Source organism: Neolamprologus brichardi, chromosome 7 (genome assembly GCF_056152115.1).
Source record: "Neolamprologus brichardi isolate AB-2024 chromosome 7, ASM5615211v1, whole genome shotgun sequence".
In the NCBI taxonomy this organism is placed as follows: Eukaryota; Metazoa; Chordata; class Actinopteri; order Cichliformes; family Cichlidae; genus Neolamprologus; species Neolamprologus brichardi.
Window position 1 is genome coordinate 3,935,725 of NC_142110.1, and position 16,437 is coordinate 3,952,161.

The following is a 16,437-nucleotide window of genomic DNA, read 5'->3' on the forward strand; positions in this document are numbered from 1 at the left end:
AAAAATGCTATTATCGAGTGTTGTGAATGGCTACATGGCTAAATGCAGTCTCCCATCATGCCTCTGTGTCACTGTGTTTCATATTTGGTTTAAGGACATCGTGTTTGCTGTGCTTGTTTTGGTTCTGTAGCTTTCATTGTTTGTTCCTGTTAATACGGCAGCGTTGTTTTAACTTACAGCTGTAGTTGTGCTGAAAACGATGTTACACCATGCCTGAAATTATGTGCAAGGTTACTGACCCGTGCTTCCCATTGGAAGCAGATAATGATTGGATTTGAAACAATGCTTTCAAAAAAAGTACAAAAAAGTTACAAAAAAGTATTCAGTAACTTCTTGATGGATTCTCAATCATCCAGGAAAGTAAATCTCCAAAAGTTGATTCTGTTCACAATTATGATTAAGGAACTGACCTCCCAGCCCATTGTTCCCTCAGTGGGCTGGTTTCAGTCATTATGCAAATGTACTGTTTATAAGGTTGAAACCTGCAGTCAGCTGAGACTGAAGAAGTCACTTCGATGAGTGACGAAACATTTCTCCCACAAAACGCTACGTCCAGATGAACAGAATCAACTTTTGTGGGATTGTTACGTCCCCCCGAAGGGGTCTAGGCATGCAAGTGAGGGGACCAGTAATAAATGAGTCCAGAACAGAATGAAAGGAAAACAGACAGGTGTTTTTAGTAAATAAAATAGTCTTTATTATAGATAATCTTAACATAAAGAGCCGGCAACACCGTTTTACCAATAACACTTGGAAAAAGGAAAAAAGGTTGCAACAACAAAGAATACAACAACCAAACAAAAACTCCACACCACGAGGATGCACTTCCAGGAGCCCACAAGCTCACCCTATCACTAGCAGCAGCTAGCTTTACTGCTGCCGAGGCCCACAAGCCCACACTACTCACGTAAAGCAGCTATACTGTTTCCACAACTCCACACCAAGAACACCCCACACTGCTCACAGCTCATCCCCAGCTTATATGACCTCAGAGAAGTGATTGCTGACTGGGCCCAGGTGGTAAATGAGTCCAATGAGCAGCAGCTGTGTCCTGGGGAGAGAGAAGGTCAAGAGAGAGACAGAGGGGTGGAGCAAGAGAGGGGGAGGCGGAGAAAAACACCACGCCCACACAAGGGCAGTATCAGGAGGCCCAGCTAGGGCCATAACAGGGATTCTTCAGTTACTACCAGGGGCGATTTTAGCCCAGTTTTGGAGGTGCTTCAGCACCCCCAAAATGAATCAAAGCACCCCCAAAGATGTCTTACTTTTTTTGAAAATATTTGCTGTTTGTGAGACACACTACTAAAAGTATAAAAAGCATACAGTACTTAATTGAGATGGAACATTTTAACAACAAAAGTATAGATAATCCCTCCCCCCTCCCAAAATGGTTTGTTCCAGCTCGGTCTTTCCTACTTGCTTTAGCGCCGTTCCTGCCAGAGCGATGGTGGCTGAGACGCAGCGGAGCAGAGGTGGAAGTGTCTGGCTTAAAACAGGACATATTAGCTGCATTTAACTTTCAGTTACTCTTTATATAGTTAGGTAGGAGTCAGACCATGTTTCTTTTTAACTGAAAAAACATTACACCAGGTAACCTGCTGTGTTGAAAATAGGGCTGCCACGATTAGTCGACTAGTCACGATTACATCGACTATCAAAATCATCACGACTGATTTAATAGTCCACGCGTTGTTTGAAGCTTTGTAAGATCACAAAAGACGCAGGAACAAGTAGTAGAATTTAAGAGTGTAATAACGAACTGAAACAGAAGATGGCAGCACTGCATGTACAAGGATGCCAGCTGCCGTTAAACCCCGAAGAAGTAGTGATGGGATTTCCGGCTCTTTCGGCTCCGAACCGGCTCTTCAGGTTGTTTTGTTGCTTTAATTATTTAATCATTAACAATAATATAAAATTATGCAGAAAAGGAATTACTAATGTAAAAAAAGTGGTTTTATTTATATATGTTTATATATGGCCCCTAGAGACAAAGCACGTACAAACTCTAAAGCACGTACAAACTCCAAAACACATTTCTAGCATGAACTGAACTTCCAAAACAGAGCTACCCAGATCACTTAAATTACACAATTGAAAGCATGTGTGTATTGTTTGTGTATTTATAGACAAGCACTCATATTTATTCAAATAATTAAAAAAAAAAATCATTTACCTGTTACTACCACACACCAAATCCGGTTGTTGATACTTCCTGGCTTGTGTAGCCACTAGGTAACAAAAGCTCAACACTGCGCCCTAGCATCCTGGAGCACTTCTGTTGGCTTTTGTACTTGAGTCTGAGTTTGTACGTGCTTCTTAGTTTTTACGTGTTTTGGAGTTTGTACGTGCTTCTGAGTTTTTACGTGTTTTGGAGTTTGTACGTGCTTCGGGGTTTGTAAGTGCGTCTGAGTTTTTACGCGTTTTGGAGTTTTTACGTGTTTTGGAGTTTTTACGTGTTTTGGAGTTTGTACGTGCTTTGTCTCTAAGGGCCACCATAAATATACTTTATTTATTCACTCCACATAAAATGTAATAAATAAATCATATAATACAAAGAACAACTATTTACATTTTAAACTTTTAACTATTTAAAATTTCAGCTTTTTCCTTTTAAACAAATTTAACGTGAAACAACACAAAACACTGCAAACCACAACACAATTAAATATAAATTAAAATATTAAAACAAAAAGAAGATGCACATTCTCTGTCATATGGACCTGCATGATTTCTGAATCCTTTATCATCTGCAACTGAAAATAGTGGATGATTACTATACCTTTCTAATGTGACGTTGTTGTCCCTTGCTCTCTTTCTCTCTGGCTCTGATCCTGTGCTACTGCGAGTGTAACTAACGCCCCTCCCCCCTCTGCCCAGCGCAAAGTACAGGCCGCGCGTGCGAGTTTAGCGGAAAAAAGGGCGAGAGAGAGGGTGAGAGAAAGAAAAAAAAAAAAAAACCTCACGGCTCCCAATAAGGAGCCGGATCGCGTCCTTCACTTCAAAGAGTCGGCTCTAAGAGCCATTTCGTTCGCGAACGACCCAACACTACGAAGAAGAAGAAGGAGCTGTGTCCCTGAATTCATAGCGCAGCCCAGCTCAGTTTCCAACAATGGCGGCAGCTAGTTAGTTTTAATATTACTCTTATTATTCTTTCTGGGTCACAAAATAAACGTTTAACATATTTTCAGGCGAGAATGTAGCTGTGTAAACCTCAAATATCTGCTCAGTTTATCAAGACACCACATATTTTCAAAAGCACTCCGACGTTTTCGGAGACATCTGTTACCCACTAGCTTGATAGGTAGCCGGGGGCTAGGCTCTCTAGAGCCCGTGAGAACACTGGACTCCCGGCAAATCGTTTTCAAACCCACTGCGGTCTTTCGCTACTCAGGTTAAACATATATAAGTCACTTAGATAACTTAAAAATGTTATTGTTTGGCTTTTTTTAGTATTTTATTTGTTCCTGAGTAAATCGGTTAGGCTGAGATTAAAGTTATAGTTTTTACACAGCTGAATAAACCTCAAGCAGACAGCTGATTATCAGAAGTGTGACATGCTCGAGAATATACTCCGGTGTCCTGTTATATTTTAGATAACAATGAGTTTATTAAACTTCACCGAAACAATCTGCAAATTTCATTCAAATTTAATAAACTATCATCTTGTCTTTATTTTTAGTTAGCACATAACTTAAACACTTAGAGCTATAAGCTAATGATAGTTATATAAGAGCAGATGCATGCTGGTGCAATAAGCTGTACGCTGTACGTCCAATGGATGCATGATCTGATTAGTCGACTAATTGCAAAAATAATCGGTGACTAGTCGACTATCAAAATAATTGTTTGTGGCAGCCCTAGTTGAAAACGTGTTTTCCGACATTGTTTGCTCTGTAGTAAAATTAGCGATATTTGACTGCCCTGTTGATCTCTTTGAAATGTATACAGCCTATTTAAAATCTAAAACTAAACATTGTCCGTAGCCTGCTGTTGTTACCACTGTCCTGTTTGAAATGTAATGAGAGAAACTGGTTATTTTGCCATATGTGCATGTGCCGATATTGAACCCAAGGTACTAACTAGCTAACTGACTGGATGCCCATTAACCTTATAACTCCTGTTGTGTGTGTGTGTGTGTGTGTGTGTGTGTGTGTGTGTGTGTGTGTGTGTGTGTGTGTGTGTGTGTGTACAGATTGTCAGTCCAAAGAGGGAGAGAGGAAAGAGGGGAACATGAGGACAAAGTACAAGATCAGGAAGTACCAGGTAAGAAAACAGACAGGGAGTTCTAACAGGCAAAACAGGAACTGTTTAACTGGCAAAGAAAAAGAAAGACAAACAACTAATACAAACAACTCATACAATCTGGAAGTTGTGTTCTCCCTATATTAAAGCTGCTATACAGAATCTGCAAAACAAACTGGGTTGTCAGCCCTGGCACTGCCATTACCATATTGAGCTTCAGTCAGAGGAAGTCACGGTTGCCAAAGACTTTATAAAGCTCAAGAGTGAGGCTGGTGCCATTCCAGATATGTTAACATTGTACAATCTTCTGGATAATCAGATCTTCCCCAAACTGAAAACTGTTATTCAGGTTGCAGAAACAAACCCAGTTAGCAGCTGTAGCTGTGAAAGGTCTTTTAGTGTCTTGAGTCAGCTCCATACCTGGCTGAGAAGGACCATGGGTCAAAGCAGACTCCAGCACCTGGCTGTGATGTCAGTTGAGAAAGAGATGCGTGAGAGACTTGACCACCAAAATGTGATAGACAGATTTACCAACCTCAAGGTGAGGCGACATAGGTTAAAAGAAAAGAAAAAATCTGCAGAGCCATAGTAGTATCTGCAGTAAAGATCTTTTCATACATTGTATACATTGTACCAAAGGCCAAGTGTCTCCATTTTCTAATAATATTTTGTATATTTCAAGGACTCGTCTATTTTTGGAGTGTATTTTTTATGTATCTGTATTGTATTATACATACACTTTAGAAGTGAATCTCTGTCCAAAAAATGCACACAGTTTACTTTTTACTCACTATGAGCATCATTCATCATTTTCCCCCAGTAATTAAGGTTAGGATATGTATTTTTTTTAAATTACAATCCATTCTTCTTTGGCAGCATTTAAATAACCTTGATCAGATTTGATGGTTTTGTTACAGACTTTTCAAAAAAGTGTTTTGCTATTCTTTCAAAAATGTGGGGATTAAATTGTGTTAAAATGTACAAAACAGTGATGTCATGTTTTGAGACGAGGACCCAGGCACAGAGAGACTTGATGAATTTAAGAAACTTATGATTTAATAAAGAAATTTGCAGACTTGCACAGAGAGGGTAAAATTATGATGACTGATAATGGAGATGAAGACAACAGACGATGAGGACAGGGAGGAACAGGGGTTTAAATGCACCAAGGAGGCAGTCAGACAGAACTCGGGACAACTGGAGGCATTTAGGGATGCAGGGACTAACAGAGACGGGGAAGAAGTCTCCTTGTGATGAGTAAAGTTTACCTTGCCTTGATGGGCAGCTCTCTGGGTGCTCAGCACCCCCAAAGCTCTGATCCTAGAATCGCCCCTGGTTACTACAACATTACAAATGTTTTGACATGATATAAATTTATTCTGCAGTCTCTCTATAGGAGCAGTAGAACTTTGTGAAAAACAATATATCTTGTGATCACAAAAAAATCCAGTGTTGCAGAGACATTAATTTCTATTGGCTAGCGTAGCATAACACGAGTTACATCAGGGTTAAAAGCTGCGTTACAAATTCAGACAAATGCAGTGAAAACAAAAACTGAACCCTGGACTTCTACAAATAAATAGTACCTTTGTCTCATTGGCACATTTCTACACAAGTGGGGGGGTTTTTGTCTTCTGTGGTAAGGCATTGCATGTAGTTAGTATTTTACCCGTGGTTTAACATTTGTGCACACAAAACAGGAACTCCTCTTAAGGTGAGTTCTCAAGGCTACAAACAAAGTTTCAAAAATTAACAAGTCTTGGAAGAAACCATACGGCTAATCTGTCAGAGACAAAGGAGCCTGACAATATCTATGATCATTGTCATATGTTTGTTTCCCTTGCAGAAGGAGTTACTACACAGCTTTGGTGTTTAAAATACCGTAAGTGAAAGCCATGACAAAGATATTCAACAATAATTTTAGTATAATTAATTATTTTGTGCTGTTTTAATCTCCAGGAGCTTTTTTTGTCCTGTTCATGGTAGAAAAGTGAGAGAAGATTTTCCAACATGCAGGCTGCAGGTGACTTTCTAAATGTATTCAACACTGAGGCCAGCAAGATATCGGTGACACTCAGCCTCTTCCTCATTTTTCTTGGTCTCCTCTACTGGTGAGTAAATAAATGTTAGGTGGCTTATTTGTGATGTTCATTGTTCAGTAGAAATGAGGTCACTTATATAATTGCGTATCATAAGGCACTCACACTTACATATAAAGCAGACCGTGCAAACGAATGCAACAATAACTCTAGACAGAATCCAGGTAAAGGTGAGCTCTGTTCTTTACTGCATTTGATATAAATTATTTTCATTCAACCTACAAACAACACATTTCAACACTTTTGCCTGTAGGTATTCAGTCCGTCCCTTCTCAGTCCTCTCACAATGTGGCATCAAACATCCAAAGCCAGTGCCTTTCTTTGGCAACTTATTCATGTTTCAGCAGGTAAGATACAATGAAACAAAGGAAGACCAGAGTTACCTTCAACTAGGGATGCACCGATACCGGTATCGGGTATCGGCCTCGATACCACATTTTCTAAAGTACTCGTTAAAAGTCCCCCGATACCGGGGACCGATACCACGGTCTGAGACCTGTCTATGTTTGAGCGGCATGTAAGGGGTTAATCACAGGCGCGGAGTGCCCAGCCCTGGCTGCAGCTCAGAGCTGAGAGAAGGGCAGGCGAGACACGTCAGCCTTGTGGAACTATTTCAAAGTGAACGAAGATGCGAAAACAAAGGCGGACTGCAAACTGCTCAGCGAAATTGTCCAGAGGAGGCTCTAAAGGTAGCGCATTTAACACAAGCAATTTAATCAAGCACCAAAATCCCAACATGACACCGAGTACAAAGAGTTTACCCACGCTTATTTACCCACGCTTATTAGCACAGAGGAGCATAGCTGATGCTATAGCAGTGGGACGGAAAATAGTTGGGCATTTTAAACACTCCGCCTTAGCCTACTCCCGCCTCGAGGACATTCAGGGACAGCTCAACCAGCCAATAAAGAGACTGCAGCAGGACGTACAGACGCGCTGGAACAGCACGTATTACATGCTCCAGTCCCTCATTGAGCTAAAGCGAGTACTGGGCGTGTCCAGCACGAACTCCCTGACTATGTCACCGCTCACCAATGGGCTCTTATGGAGACGACTGTTGCCACGCCCCCTTTGAGGAACTAACTAAAAAAGTGAGCAGCTACGACGCACTAGCCTCTGATGTCATCCCAGCTGTGACTGTGCTAGAGAGACTTCTAAACAGAGAAACAGACGAACAAATTTAAAATTAAATTTTGTTTTTTTATAATTATTTATTCTGTAATATGTTGCATACAACATGCTTTTCATTTTAAATAAATGTTCTTAATTCCAAACCAGTCCCTTTTTCTTTTCTTTTTTTGTTAAATTATAGGACTAAAGCTGTTACCTGTAAATTTAAATCATGTTTTTATTAAGTACTCGGTATTGGTATCGGCAAGTACTGAAATGCAAGTACTCGTATCCAAAAAAGTGGTATCGGTGCATCCCTACCTTCAACGTCTGCTTCATTTTGCATCAAACTGGGATGGTTCCCTTGATCCTACTTTGTGTCATTATTAAAAGATTGTCAGCTGACTGTTACATCGACTGTATTTTTTTAATTATTCTTTTCAGGGTTTTTTCAAACCTCTGAATGATCTTATCAAAACATATGGTAAAGTATGTGGGTAAGTAAAAATACATCCTACAACAACAACTACTGAAATAAGATTGTGAATATTTCGCTTCTATAAACGATCTACAGTTTTTTGAGTTTATTGATTAATCTACAGAGTGAAATGAGATGATACTTTACACTTGGTTGGTCACTAAAGTATACGCTGCATATTTCAGGTATTATTTGGGCCGCACACCAGTGGTAGTGGTAGCAGACCCTGATATGCTCAGACAAGTGATGGTGAAGGACTTCAGCAGCTTCCCTAATAGAAATGTGAGAACATTATATAGAGCATGTAGATGCACGATGTGAGTTTATTTCTGATTCTCACACAAATAACTGAGTAGTTATTACACATTTTGTGCCTGTGCTCTTATTTCTCTGGGCAGAGATTTGCGTTGGTCAAAAAGCCTATATCCGATTGCTTGCTCCAGTTAAGGAATGAACAGTGGAAACGAGTACGGAGCGTCCTGACCCCATCTTTCAGTGCCGCCAAGATGAAAGAAGTGAGAAAATAAAGATTCCTCATATATCCAAGACAGATAAGATAAGATATGAACTAGAAGATTGTTAAGACCCCCTCTGCTAGGCGTCAGGGAAGGAGTAACATACACAAGCCCCCAACACAAAACTGAGTAAAGAAAAAGGTTTTAATTTCAAGCTTTGAACAGAAAACCGACAGGGCTGTTCAACAGACCACTGGGCAAACAATTATTACATAAAGAAAAAACAGTCAAGAGTAAAAGCTAAGGGTTAACTAAGGCAAGCCAGCATCACAAAACTCTAATGAAACGGAGTTCAGCTGGTTTAGCAAACAAATAGCAACACAGCAAACAGTTTCAACAAACAACGTTCAAGTGTGAGGCAACGAGGAGGACACTGCATGTCACTTCAGAGCGGTAGTGTGAAGGCTCTTCAGCCTTTTATACTCCCAGGTGCAGACAATCAGCCAGCCAATTGGTCTTGGAGTGGGCCCCGGGCCCCGGGCCGTAACAAAGATCAACAAGATTCCTTTAATTAAGCTGAGAACTTTTACCTATAAGAGAATGATTTGAATCTTGTGTGTATCCAAAACTTAGTGCTAATTTTTTTTTCTCCTGTTTAAGTCAGTTTACAAATTTAATAATTTATGTGTTTGTTATTTATTTTTACATCTCCCCCATCTTTAGCTTACACGATGTTTGAAATGAGGAAGTAAAAAACTCAAAGTTTCCGGTAAAAGAGCTAAACATCCAGTTCTTGCTGGCGTTTCTTTGGAACTTTTATTAATACATAATTTGTATTAGGGATGCAACGATACCAATTTTTACAAACCGATACGATACCGATACTTGGATCTGAGTACTTGCCGATACAGAGTACAAAAACCGATACTTCTACCACACACACACAAATGCAATGAATTGGAAGACAGGTTTTATTTTATTCTCTGCCGATAAAAAATAAAATCTTAATAAAAATGACCACAAAAAAATTTCAAGTGAAAAATAAGCACTTCTGTTAAATTATTGCAGAGTCTCCTCATTGTAATTTAACAAAATACCACTGAACTATTGGCACTGTCTCGAGCTTTCAGAATAATAAATAAACACTTCTGTTTGGAATAAAATAGATGACAAACTCATCTGCCCGTGGATCATCAGTCCACTATGCTGTTAAACCAAGGACTGACATCGCGCACACACTGCTTGTCTTTACCTCTTCAGAAAGTTTTGGCACCATTATCTCCCTGATGTGTGGGCGGTTGGGAATTTCATATCGCTGCTCGAGTATGCTGAGAAGACTGTGCAATCCTATGTTTTCCACGGCCGGCATTGGCTGGTCATCCAGAGCCTCTGTTATTTTAACTGCCCGTGGATTTTCTCTTGACATTTTTCATCGCTTTTCCAAAACCTGAGTTAAAGTTGGCTGTTCCGGTCCACACTGCTGACATTTTGTTTAGCCTAGCTACAGCAGCCTCCAGTTTCTCTTTTTTATCTGGAGCTGCCAGTCTGACTCGTCTAACCATGTGCCTGTTTAGTGCGAGATGTCCCCCTAGTGGCCAATCTAAAAAACTACAACAGAAATGACAAGCCACCCTCTGATTAATGAAATAAGTTAGTATCGGTTCATGGTATCGGTTAACTTTTACGAGTATGAGTACACACACATTTTACAGTATCAGCCCCTAATCCCTAATTTGTATCATTTAAGTGTAAATTTAAATACATTTAATATTAACTTTGTACCTTCTTTATGTCTTCATTTCAACTGGTCAGCAAGTTAAATATTTTTCTTTGTGACCAGAAGGAACTCATAAACCTTTAAACACCCAGCGTTCACTTTTGCAGTTGGTTACTGTATGTCTGCATCTTTTGCAATATGTGTAGTTTAAGTGTCTGTGCTGTTGTGTTTATGGAGCTACCTTTCCCCCATTTTCTATGTTTATGGACCTATGATGATTCACTGGAGTATATAGACGACTGGTTTACATCTGTCCTTATCTCTCCATTTGAGTGTAGATGGTTCCGCTCATCAAAACAGCCATTGATGCCCTGATGAAGAATCTAAATGTCCACGCTGAGTCAGGAGAGGCCTTTGACATCCATAGGTAAAGCGAAAATTAAAATAATATTTTTTTTCTGTCATTGTTCATATTTTTCTGATAGCATGCCATCTTTCAGATACTTTGGCTACTTTACCATGGATGTTATTGCCAGTGTGGCATTTGCAACTCAGGTGGACTCGCAGAATAACCCAGATGACCCGTTTGTCCAACACGCTCAGATTGCCTTCACCAATAATTTCTTCAGGCCTATTTTGTTACTTTTCTGTGAGTCATTATTATAAAATCAATGAAACTGAGATATGTAAATGGGACAATAATAAAAGAAGATGATGGCAAAGAAAATAAATACATGTAGGAATGTGGGGAATTCCTTAAAGTTATAGTTAAGCATGATAAATAATTCTATGTATTGAGTATGTGTCATGGTCCTGGGTCGGTGACCCAGTGCTTTAAGTTTATTATTATCATTTTCTAGTTTATTGTTATGATTATTATTTGAGTTCTCTTCGGTCTGCCTCTGAGTCTGCGTCTGTATCTCTGTCTATGGTGTCACCCCATCTGTTTGTGATCTGTCTGTTCAGTTCAGCGTCTTGTCTGGTTCCCGGTGTCTGAGTTTCCTGTTTTATTGTGAAGGTCTGTGTCTTTTGTGAGTGTACTCAATTTACGTTTCCCCTGTCTCGTCAGCTGTGATTTCTCCCAGGTGTGTTCCCCTCCTGTCTCTCATCCCTTGATTACTGCCATCTGTGTATTTAAGCCCTGTGTTTCTCTGTGTCAGTGTCGCGTCGTTAACGTCTGCTCACCCTCAGATTTCACTGTGTGTTCCGTTACCTGTTATGCCTGCCTGTTAGTTTATTTTCCCCCAGTGTAGTTAGTCTTTTGTTCAGTCTGCAACCTTAAATAAAGCTGTTTATTTTGAGTTCAACTTTGCCTCAGTGAGTCCTGCATTTTGGGTCCTTCCTTCCTGCCTGCCTGCACACAGCCATGACAGTATGAAGCCTTTTTGTTGATATACCTGTGTATACAGTTCTCTGCAGATTTGTGTGTTTCTGTCTTTAGTTGCTTTTCCCTCCCTCATGGCTCCTCTGTCGAGGTTCATACCCAACAAAAGACTAGACAAGATGAATCATTTCTTCATTAACAGCATTCACAAAATCATCAAACAGAGAGAGGAGCAGCCTCCTGAGCAGGTGAATCTCAGACTTTCAACATTCCCAAATCTGTGCATTGCTTTGAAAGAGTCCTTTTCCTTTCATTTTTTTATTTCTTTTACACGTAGAGACGTAGAGACTTCCTTCAGCTGATATTAGATGCTCGAACCAGTGAAGAGTGCGTGTCATTGGAGCACTTTGACACATCAAACGATGCTCATGAGACTGATGTCAGGAACCGGCAGACCCAGTCTTCAGGCACAGTTCAAGAAAACGGGAGCCAGCAGGAGCCGTCTGTCAGGCGTCCACAGAAAAAGATGATGACTGAGGATGAGATTGTTGGTCAGGCAGTAATCTTCCTCCTGGCAGGCTATGAAACCAGTAGCAACACTCTGGCGTTCACCTGCTACCTCTTGGCCCTCCACCCTGAATGTCAACTCAGAGTACAGAAAGAGGTGGATGATTTCTACACTAGACATGTGAGTGTTTTACAGTTGGTTCTGATCTATTTTGATTCATGCAGTTGTGGACAGTCATTGATTGTCATGCTGTTTGCTTTGTAGGACTCACCTGATTACACAAATGTGCAGGAGCTGAAGTATTTGGACATGGTCATATGTGAAGCATTACGCCTCTACCCTCCTTTATTCAGGTAAAGAAGGATGTCAATTGGATATGAAGGTTTGCCACAGTGGGGCCTGGAGTAGTATGCTGTGACTTTGGAAGATTTTCAGTTTTGGCTTTTTTGGAAACATTCATCAGCTGTTTGTCTCAGCTAGATAGTGTAGTAATAAGACTACACACTTTTGGAGCAGGAGTCGCAAGTTCGATTTCCACCCATTATTCATTAAGGGTCCTGGCTAGACTCCCTATGCTAAAAAAAAAAACCCCAAGCCCTCGAACGGCGCAGCTACGTTTGCAGCCTGTCCGAAGCTCCAATGCAAGCATTTCACTACATGTTGTACTCTTTATGATTGTGTATGTGAAAAATAAAAATGTTTGTTTGTAGCTTTTCATGGGGTATAGCCATAATCCTATCATCGGTAAAAACTCTATCGTCATTATTATTATAATTACTGACATGGCTGCAAGATCAAACATTAGTGCATTTCAATAATACAGATGTTTTCTGACTGTGGGACGTTAAGGCTCAGGTTCTGTTCATATTTGGTTGCAGATGCATTAAAATATGTTCAGTAACTGTCAGTACACTTAAACTCATCTTCCTTAAATGGACACAAGTACAGAGAAGCAGAGAGGAGGACATGACTGCAACTATAAATGACAGCTAAAGTCAATAGAGTGGTGGAGAAAACACTTCACGCTGACAGTTACAGCTCTTATGAATATGCTGAGTCCAATTATAACTGTGTGGAATAAAGAAAACAGTATTTGGATTCTGTAAAACAATCTTTTTTGTCATATTTTGTCCCACTAAGGTTTGCACGAGAAATAGAACATGACTGTGTGGTGAATGGTCAGCAACTTCCTAAAGGAGCAGTACTGGATATCCCTGCAGGCTTCCTCCATTATGACCCACAACACTGGCCCGAGCCTGAGAAGTTCATTCCTGAGAGGTGCTTCAGTTCTGTCTGAAACGAGTAAAAAGACTGACTTGTGTTTACTGAAATAATGACTTGGTGCCGAAAATTCACATTTAAAAATAGCACCAATTGAAGTTAACTTTGAAGTGAGTCACAGCTAGGGATGGGTATCGTTTAGGTTTTATCTGATACCGGTGCCAAACCGGTACTTTTGAAACGGTGCCGGTGCTTAAACGGTGCTCAAAGAATGGAGAACACAAAATTGGTTCAAAAACCTCTCATGTTCAGCTGTTCTTTTGTAAAGATAACAATGTTAGCCTTTTCTGCAGCTATAGGGCATATATAGTATCGCTCTTGGCTGGAAGCAGCTTAAACAATGGAAAAAACACAAACTTTGTCCAAAAACCTCTCATGTTTAACTGTTTTCCACTTTTTCTTTGGTCATTTTAGCTTTTTTGGCCAGGGTGAAGGGAGTATCTGCCATCAAACAAGAAGACAGCCACATGTAGCTATGATGCTGTTTGCTAGTTCACCTTACATGCATTAATGTAATAACGTGGTTAGCCTACTCAACGTAAATTACACACGAACAACATTAAGCTACTCACGCAGAGAAGAACGGCTGCTGCTGCATCATCATGCTCATCATTTCTGCTACACTGGCAGGGCTACGGCTACACCCGCAGTAGATGTGCTCGGTGTGAGGTCTCGCAGCAAGCTATCAAATACGGCGCATTTCTCGGCTTTTTAAAAAAACGCTATGCGTTGCCAGGTGTTTCATCGGATTTGAGGTGTTACCTCCTTTGACAGTATCACAGTATCAGCTTAAAGCACTTGTTGCAGCTGCTGAGTTTGCATATTTTGCTGTGAAGTACAGCCAGACTTTTGACCGCTTCACCTTGGGCATTTTTAATCTGTAGCTCTGCTCTAAAAGAACGTACGTACCTGGGCCCGCCTACTATCCTCGGAAACGTAAAATGATTGGCTAGAATCTAAAGTGTATCACAACTCAGGAAAAAATAAAGCACCGAAATAAAGCACCGAAATGTGCGCTGCTTTTCGGTCTGGTTACTACCGTTTATGTCAGAACCGGTGCCATGATGGCACCGGATACCGGTACCCATCCCTAGTCACAGCCATTCAAATGTTGACTTATTAACATGAATAACAGCTGTATATTAACAACATACACATGGAATATTTTTCTGTACAGTGGTACAAATACAATTGTTAAGGTGTGGTAAACACTTTTGTGTAGTGACATTATAACACGTGCAACCCACAAATACAACCTCAATTCAAATGTTGGGACAAAGTGTAAAATGTAAATTAAAACAATGCATTTACAAATCTTATAAACATATATTTCATTCACAATAGGACAAGACTGAAAACATTTAAACTGAGACATTTTATTATTTCTTGAAACAACATTTGCTCTTGTTGTTTTTGCTGGCGGCTTTGAAGTTGTGACACTGTGATGTTTACCAGTTAGTAGTATCCCCTCTTCTTAACAACAGTCTGAGGAGACCAGCTGCTGGACCTTTGGGAGAAGAGTGTTGTCTCATTCTTGTCTGATACTGTATAAGACCCTCGATGCTCAACAGTCTTAGGACTTCTTTTTTTGCACTTTCATGATGTGCTAAATGTTTTCAGTTGGTAAAAGGTGCGGACTGCAGGCCAGTTCAGCATCTGGATTTGTTGTTTGTAAATCATTGCATTCTGTTTTCTTTACACACTGTAAAAGAATTTACTGGGACTGAACCATGCATGGGATTTCCTTTATTTTCCAATGCTTTTCATTCTTCTTTTAAAAAAAACTTGCTGTTGTTTTCCAGGTTTACACCAGAGGCCAAGGCCGCTCGACATCCATTCGTATACCTACCATTTGGAGCTGGCCCCCGTAACTGTGTGGGAATGAGACTCGCCCAGCTTGAAATCAAAATGGCTTTAATGCATCTGTTCCACAACTTCAGCATCAAGGCCTGTTCTGATACTAAGGTAGGATGCAATAAGAGAAAACCCACACATTTTCATTAAAGTAATTCCTACACTGGATAACTGTAAGACTGTTGAATTTATAACTACAAGCATGTAATTCTAAAACCACTGTTTACTGTGAATTACACTGAAAAAACTGAAAACATCAATATATTTGTATAATATGCCATAAGGTAACCACCGGTAAGAAAACCTATGTTTATCTTTAAATTTAGGTTTTAAAGGAAGCATGACCAAAAACTACTCTCACATGTCCTTTAATTGTTTTTTGCTTTAATGTCATATACAATTTTGGACTGTCAGTATTATCAGCTGCAAATAATGACTATGCTGGAGTTTATTGGACATTTGAAACTGCCATAAGCTGCAAATAGTCATGAAATCCTATGACTACTGGTTAGATACACATTTGTCAGATGCTTCCATTTTTAAGATATTTTTACACAAATATGTGGAAGATGTTTGTTTTTCTTTTCATCTTCAGGTTCCTCTTGAGTTGAAGTCAACCAACACTCTTGTACCCAAAAATGGTGTTTTTGTGAAAATCACAAGAAGAGAACAAGGAGATCATCTGTCATCAGCTGATTAAATCACTTACACCATACTGAAACATAACAATCTCTTACTGTATGTCCATCAGTTCAGTGACACTTGTTTCATTTATAGTCAGGACTTGGTAGATGTTTGAAAAAATGCAACACTGAAATATTTAGACTTAAATATAATAAGGGATTGACTGATAATTAATGCAAATGTTTCTCAGGCACATATAAATTGTAATTTTGTGATTACAACTGTTTGAGAATGAGAGAAATGAAACATGACAATATATTTGATATTATTGTTTATTAAAGCACATACAAATAAAATCACTACTTTTTGCAAATCATAAAATACTAAATCTTTTTTGACAGCAAAGTTGATTTAATCTGGCACATTCTAAATTCTTTCAGGTGGATTGGTACACAGACAGTGTCTACACACATTGGGCACGAGCACTCTCTACAGACAATGAAAGGAATTGCAACATGCAGCATTTATATCAACCCCAATGCTGCGATTTTCAGTGCTGGTTGTAAACAGAATTGTGCAAATAATGAAAAGAACACATTTTGTGAAATGTTGCAGTTTTTATATGCATGTGAAATTTTCTGTATTGAAATAAAAGGGTTAGGGGTTAAGTGACTTTATGTCACTTTTGATAGACGTTTTTTTCTTGTCATCAAATAAAGCTCCTGTGTTGCATATTGTTCTCACA

The 16,437-nt window shown here is 39.6% G+C and overlaps 1 protein-coding gene across 6 annotated transcripts; it reads left to right on the forward strand.

Moving 5' to 3' along the window:
* The first annotated feature begins 1,795 nt into the window (after positions 1-1,795).
* On the forward strand, positions 1,796-16,409 carry LOC102778233 (thromboxane-A synthase-like). Of its 6 annotated transcripts, none has more exons than XM_087842874.1 (16): positions 1,796-1,869; positions 4,193-4,263; positions 6,089-6,124; positions 6,202-6,353; positions 6,595-6,688; positions 7,896-7,948; positions 8,115-8,211; positions 8,328-8,444; positions 10,440-10,528; positions 10,602-10,750; positions 11,543-11,673; positions 11,763-12,113; positions 12,198-12,286; positions 13,074-13,211; positions 15,017-15,179; positions 15,664-16,409. In XM_087842874.1, the coding sequence occupies exons 4-16, from the start codon at positions 6,253-6,255 to the stop codon at positions 15,766-15,768; spliced, it is 1,677 nt and encodes a 558-aa protein (XP_087699000.1). In that variant the 5' UTR covers positions 1,796-1,869; positions 4,193-4,263; positions 6,089-6,124; positions 6,202-6,252; the 3' UTR covers positions 15,769-16,409. The 6 variants fall into 6 exon arrangements, with proteins under 6 accessions (XP_087699000.1, XP_087698999.1, XP_087698998.1 ...); XM_087842872.1 differs by lacking the exons at positions 1,796-1,869; positions 4,193-4,263 and adding an exon at positions 5,797-5,956 and having other exon boundaries at positions 15,664-15,806; positions 16,133-16,409; XM_087842873.1 differs by lacking the exon at positions 1,796-1,869 and having other exon boundaries at positions 3,953-4,263; positions 6,229-6,353.
* Positions 16,410-16,437: the final 28 nt, after the last annotated feature.